General features: G+C 34.4%; 1 protein-coding gene across 1 annotated transcript in view; it reads left to right on the forward strand.

The window, feature by feature from the left end:
• The window catches only part of Tmem47 (transmembrane protein 47), a 28,408-nt gene extending 21,204 nt beyond the window's left edge, over nucleotides 1-7,204 (forward strand). Inside the window, 1 exon segment of the mRNA XM_048336267.1 lies at nucleotides 3,827-7,204. Coding sequence (XP_048192224.1) covers nucleotides 3,827-4,005 — 179 coding nt within the window. The 3' untranslated portion in view covers nucleotides 4,006-7,204.
• Nucleotides 7,205-7,492: the final 288 nt, after the last annotated feature.

Here is a 7,492-nt window from a genome sequence, read left to right on the forward strand (position 1 = left end):
ATTGAGAAAATTTGCATTTGCCAAAGCAGAATTATATTTTCTCTGTTTGCCTGTTACATGCATTTCTTCTGTGTAATTCTAAAGAGTAACATAATTCAGAGCCTTAAAGCATTTTAGGGTAATTCTGTCTCCAGCACAATAACAGTCTAAGACCTAATGGAGCTGAATGCAGCTATATTTTCATTTTTCCTCCCTGAGGAAAAATTATGTCATTACATTATACTACAAAGACCAAATATTTGCTAAATAAAGCACACTGGGATGAATATTAAAACACACTAGGTAAACACCTTTACTCCAGGGACTGGTTCACAAAAGAAGCACTGTAGTTCTTTTAGAATATAATTCAGATTGGCTACTACTTTTTTGTGCTCAAATTCTTCTAACAGCTTGTCTGTTACACTTAAAATGAAATCTAGATTCCTAGCTTTAGTCCTCAAGGCCATCTAGGAACCCTTCTGGTCTGTGAATCCTTTTATCTGCATCATAACATCCTCCCTGAGGTTCCCAGGCACCAGATATGCTCCTGGGTCTCAGGAATTTGCCACTACCTGTGCCTGCCTTCTAGAACAGTCACTCCCCACCCTGTGCTTTATTCAGGAATCAAGTCTGGGCTTTGCCAGAGGGACATTTTCCCACTGTGGCTTTAAAATTGCCATTATTCTGTCTGGTCCTGCTTTCTGGAATTTTCATGTCTCTTCATCATATCTATTTTAAATTAAATGTCTACTTTTGTTTGGTGTTTGAAACAATCTCCCTCTATAGCCCACATTGGCCTCTAATTCAGGATCCTTTGGCCACCACTCCCAGCTGTTTTAGTATTTATTGACATTGTCTCTTTTGGTATCTATACTGAAGCTGAATCGCTTTAGAATAGCATTCAATTACTTGTGGATGTATTTGTTTGATGAATAAATGAAATACTATGTCTTCATTCACATTCTTATTTCAATCATACTCTGATCGAGCCAGCCATGATTTGTCTTGGAACTAGAGGATAGATACTTAAGGGAAAGTGGCTAATCACATTTGACTTCTTGTTAAATATACTTAAAACATGAAATTTCCCCTTTCGTCACAAAGACAAATAATTTTTCTGAAATTCATAAACATTTTATTATAAAGTAGAAAAAATAAATGAACAATGGGTTATGTAATATGTTGTCAGCTGAGTCATAACAGTACCCTAAAACTTTTTCTACCTTTTCAGAGCTAAAAACAAGGTATGGCTTCCATTCGGATGTCAAGATATTCTTCTTTTATATTAAACTATTTGTGGACACACTCTCAGTATGAAAGTAGAAGTATAGTAGGCTCTAAGCAGTGTTGAGCTACATGGCAAAGATTGGGAGTTCTCCCATTTTTGGAGTACTGATGTTTAGAACTCGTGGTTTCAGACTTGCTAGGCAGACATTCTACCACTGAGTCACACCTCCAACCCATTTTTTGCACTGATTATTTCAGAGATAGTGTCCCTACCTACCTTTTCCCAAGTAGCTAGGTTTACAAGCATGAGCTACCAGTGCTTGGCTAAGACTGGAATCCCCCCCCCCTCTCTTTCTCTTTCTCTCTCTCCTCCCCGTGTGTGTGTGTGTGTGTGTGTGTGTGTGTGTGTGTGTGTGTGTGTGTACGTACTGATATTAAGGCTTCAACTGAGGGATTCAGGCTCCCTTAACATTTTCGCTCATTTATTGCTTTACCATTTGAATCTCACCGTCACTTCTGCCTTTTTGCTGGTCAATTGGAGATAAAAGTCTCTTGAGATTCACCTACCTGGGCTGGCTTTGATCCATGGTCCTCAATTCTCAACTTCTTGAGTAGCTAGTATTACAAGTGGGAGACTCAGGTACTCAGCAAGACTGGAAATCTTATATTTGGTTCCAAATAGATCTCTTGTTCTCTAGTGAGCTTCGTATAGAAAGTAATGAATTTGAGGAATCATAACAATAAATTTTCTGTATTTCAACAAGTTTATGCCAGCGATAGATGTTTGCTATATAGAATTTTTATGAATGTAAATTATATTGGTAATAAATCCTTTATACATGCTGGGGAAAAGTGAAAGTGGACCTTAAGGCATAAAATACTAGTCTAATTAACACACTATTCAACCTATTCCTCTCTTTAAAAAGTTTTAAAAAGTATATCTAAATTATATGTCTGTATAATGTCAGTTTGGTATTACTGGTATTATTTGCATAAGAACTAAATAATTATTTGAACAAAAATATTATTTTACATGTCAAGGCTTGCATCTTTACTTTTTCTGTAAAGGTTCAGAAATCAAATATGTTTGTCTTTGTAGGCCACTTGATTTCTGCTGCAACTACAGGTTTGCCATTGTAATGCAGACGATACACAAATAAATGTACATGAATCTGTTCTAATATAGCATTTTAAAAGTAAGCAGCAGAGAAGATACAGTACTTTTCCAACCGCTCTACACTGTGCTCTAGACTTTCAGAGAAAAAATCATCTATTTTTGAGGGATGAAGCTGTCAGAATTGAGAATGAGGCAGATCCATCCTATAAAATCTTGTTAAATCAATTTAAATCAAGTACAATTTATATAATTTGATAGTAGGAAGTTGTAAAATGTGAATGGATGACATCATCTCTTGTGTAATCCAGATTCTCCCATTACAAAAATGTCCACAAGGTATATGCAACTTTAATTTTAGATATTTAAAAACTTCCCTTCCTGATTGATTTATCTTATTATATAAAGTATTACTCGTCATGTTTCCCATTTAGCCCTGCCAAACTTAAGATCTAATTAGGAACTAAAAGAGCTCAATTTTATGTTCTAGTAAAGTAGTCTTTGTGAGACTAGATGCAGGTGTGGGGGAGGGGGGTGGTGAGGTGTTTTGTTTTGTTGTTCTCAGTCATGAAGCTTGAACTCAGGACCTGGGTATTGTCCCTGACCTCTTTTTGCTCATGGCTAATATTCTGCCACTTTGAGCCCTAACATCACATCTAGTTTTCTGGAGATAAGTGTCTCACAGACTTTCCTGCCTGGGGTGGCTTTCAACTACCATCCTCAGATCTCAACCTCCTGAGTAGCTAGGTTTACAGGCGTGAGCTACCAGTGCCTGGCTTAGATTAGGCTTTTATACTACCATTATCTCCTGTATTTTCATTGACTTAATTATTTTTGAAAGTAGGTAGGAGTCAGGTTTTGGAATACCATGTGTTAGATCTCACAAAAGAGTAAAATGAATTGTGCCCTCCTGACAAAGATAAATGTTAAGGTATGAACTGGATGGGATGAAAAGTCTAAAAAATATTTTGGATCAGGGTAGTAGGAGCAAAGACTTCAAGGTAGAACTTTGGAATATTGGGCCGAAGTAGATGATTGTGAAGCCAACCAAGGTCAATAAAAGTGCACATTGGCTAGTTTCATAGTAGAAATGGATTTAGATTTCTGTTACTTAATTAAGCACATAAACAACAAGAGTCTACATTCAGGACACTATTCTTAGACCTTATTTAGGAGGTAATTTTAGTTAAGTAGTACTACTTACCATTATAGGAATAATTATGTTTGTAAGGTGAGAATCACTATTGTGTATGTTCATAAATTATTGTACTGCACTAATTTGTTCATCAAAACTAATAGTAATTTACTAATTATTAACAGTGTCATTTTTACTATATTGTGAAAATATTTAACCAAAATGACATTTAGAGTAAGCAAGGCTTTCAATTCTATAGCCTTTACGTTTGCTTGATAAGAACATAACCTATATACATAATTTATGTTTATGTGTTTAAATTCTTTTATTTCAATATAACATCCTCTAACTTTGATTTACTTTTCTTTCAGTTGTTTTACAGGTTTGCAGTCTGGTCCTTTACCCAATCAAGTTCATTGAAACTGTGAGCTTGAAAATTTACCATGAGTTCAACTGGGGTTATGGTCTGGCCTGGGGTGCAACTATATTTTCGTTTGGGGGTGCCATCCTTTATTGCCTGAACCCTAAGAACTATGAAGACTACTACTAAACCAAGTCTCAAGATAAAGAAAAAGAGAAAATAATCACCCAACAAAAGATTTATGTCTGCATCTTTTCTAACTCACTATTTTCTAAAACACTTGTAGAGCATCAAACAGTTTGCTCTGTTGATTTAATATCTTTCATTTTGGCCATCAACATCATAACCAGCTTTTACATTCATTTTAGGGACTTGCACAAATTAAGATTGCTGATTAGACATAGGCAAATGCTGCAAACTCCCAATATGTTCATGTCACTTTTCTTGACAAGTGAAGGGTCTGTATGACAGCAACTATTGTAAGAAACTAGTTGGAATGAAAATTGCCTGAATCTTTCATTGCCTGCAGGGTAGCAGTTGGCATAAGCAACATTCAGATGTTCCTTTGCACTGACACAGAGTCCACTGTTAGAGCCCTTATCACCTGTTGATTCAACCAATCACTTCATTGGCTATTGGTTATTGCTTAAGTGAGCTCCTGAACAGTGACATGCTCTTCAGGCATCTAATGGGAGTTGTGAATATATCTGGTTAATGATATAAATTCAACCTTCAAGAATACTCATTACAAAATACTCTGACAATCATCATCTCCTGAGAAGGAAGTCAGAACTTGGAGCTATGTGTTTTTCACTATGTGGTTAGAAATTGTGCCTCCCTCTCATCTAAAATGGGAGAAAATTAAGGGTCTCTGCTTTCAGAGACAATCAGAAAGAAATATGCATGAGCTACTTTTATACCCTTTAAATAATTCACCAAACATTGCAGCAAACATGTGTGCATATGTAAGAAGCTTAAATTTTTTTTATAGCAGGTGAACATTAGTATAAATGGTATTAAGCTGTTCCCTGGCCCTCCACATACATTTACTAATCACACATATAATTCATATTTGCGCTAGTGAAGTGTTTTGAACACTAACCTTGTACACATTGTTAAGAGGCTTAGATTGGTATTCACACTTATTTGCCATACCGAGTACATATACCTTAAAGCTTTTGCTCTATGTTCTCTACTGTTTTCACTGGACAGTGTTAATAGAATTGCCTATGAAGAAAAACTGAAATGGTGTTAATCTGAAAATTAATGATTCTTCTGTAAGAACTGTAGTTCAAAAGAGAATTAGCAATTAGAATGATCACTTTGTGTGAAATTTATTAAAATACCAGGCTGCTGCTATTTTTGCAAGTATTTTAAATGTCTTCATTAAAAAAACAGAAATAGGGATAGATTTGTAGAAATGTCTAAATGTCTCAGTAGAGGAATAGAATTCATTTGGTTATCACCAGGTCCTCTAAAGTTAACTGATGGGCTGATTTGTGCATGCAGGTATAATGGATTTTTATTAGAGAAATCATTTACTGACTGTTCCAAGGGAAGGAAATATCAACAATAGGGACTGAGTTTGCAACTAATCTCATATTGCAAACTTGTGTTAATTCTGTTTAATATACAAATTTGAATAGTTTAATTATAAACCTATTTTTATATAAAATATACAATTCTAATATGAAGTTTTAAATAATTATTTTTGTTAACAAAGACACAAACAGTATGTCCTAGTTTGGCCCTTTACTGAAAGAAGCATTGGATAAAGAGAAAACAAATCTACCAACAACTTGCTATTGTATTACAAAATCCATTAAGAGCAGGACCACATCAATAGTATGTAGTAATTTGCTTTACCTCCCAGAGCAGATTTCTGCTTTCAGATTGTCTTAAGAATAGTTGCCAAAAAACAACAGCCCTCCCCCTCAAAAGAACCTATTTTATTATTCAAATGCCAAAAAAACCACTTGTGAATTTTCTACAGAATCACAAATTAAATACAAAGTACCAGGCCTATTCTTATTTTAGTAATGATAGACAATTAATTAACTATGTCCTAGAAAGAAACCTTTTTATAAAATATATGATTCTATAAAGAATCTATCAAACTATGAATGGAAATTTTCCAGAAAGGTGTTAGTACTATAGAATATTTCCAAGCAATTTTCCTGAGAAATAGTAAACATCTAGGACAGACTGTCTTGCAATTAATTGCATGGAGGCAGAACAGCATGAAAAACACAGTAGTTGGATAGGGATTTGAGCTACTGAACACACTCTGTTGTGAGATGATCTCTTTTATTTCTGAATAATGGAAGAACAGTACTTTGGTACTGACATCAATGAGGCACTTTTCATGGGCCCAGTGGAGGATACAGTGTGCTGTTAGACCAGTATCATGTGTAGAATCTTATCAAATTTTTATTCTCTGTCAATACAACACACTGGGAAGTGACAGAATCTGTTATAGTTTGAGGCACACATATTTGCAGTTTATTGAAAAGTTGATTTATTACTTTCTCCATTCCCAGTGAAGAGCCTTATTCTGTATTTCTACCATCACTAATATTAGGTAGTATTTCATTACTAACAAGGCTTAGTACAACAGGAGATTTGCTGTTGCTCACTCAAATACTATTTTGTCTATCAGAATATACACAAGTGAAAATTTCACCTATACTAACATTGTCTTTGCCACTTTAGATTTGTTTGACATTTTATTAAGCAAAATTGTTAACCACAAACCCATTGTTTATCTTAGAGAGATAATATATATATATATATATACTCATACATAGCATAAAAGTACTCAGCAGGGCTAGTTATTCAGATTACTTGCACAAGTATTTAGCTTTTTGTAAGTCCAACATGTAAATTTTGAAGACATAATATAGAGAGACCTATGTGTTTGAAATATAAATGATATATATGGATTAGCATGTACCTGTATATTATTAAACATGAAATGAACTGACTGGTAAGTGATGTCAAATTGTATGGCTAGCAATGTAATTTATTCAGACTGTATTTTTGTACAGAGCAGCGCACACTAACCTATGCCCCTGTGTCCTCTTTAATGCCTAAAACTGTGCCTAGAAATTTCATCTGTCTTAAATAAAATATTCTTCATGCAGCTTATGCTATTAGTTCTCTACTGATATTCTGTATTTATTATTTTTAAATATATGACATGTTTACTACTTAAATATGAATTTATGGTATCCTGGTTACTTTTTTTTAACATGCTTCTAGAAGGGGGAAACTTTTATTGCTTCAGTGATTTGAGTTTGCAGTTTGATGTTCAAGTCTTCATTTCATGATTTTTGTAGTTGATATGAAGTTATCTATGTGGAAAAAAAAATAAAAGTGGTTTCACTCATATGGATTGGTTGTGTCTTCTATGTAAACCCTCCAAACAAAATTTTTAAGTTACATGTCTTCAGTTCATTCTCTCTCTGTAGATATAGATAGATAAATGACAGATAGATAGATAGATAGATAGATAGATAGATAGATAGATAGATAGAGTTATATAACATAACTTAAAATGTGACATGTTAAGTTTATTTATTTGTTTTTGCTAGTCGTGGGGCTTAAACTCAGGGTCTGAGTATTGTCCCTGGTTTCATCTTGGTCAAGGCTAGCACTCTACCACTTGAGCCACAGA

Source organism: Perognathus longimembris, chromosome 28 (assembly GCF_023159225.1).
Source record: "Perognathus longimembris pacificus isolate PPM17 chromosome 28, ASM2315922v1, whole genome shotgun sequence".
Classification (NCBI taxonomy): domain Eukaryota; kingdom Metazoa; phylum Chordata; class Mammalia; order Rodentia; family Heteromyidae; genus Perognathus; species Perognathus longimembris.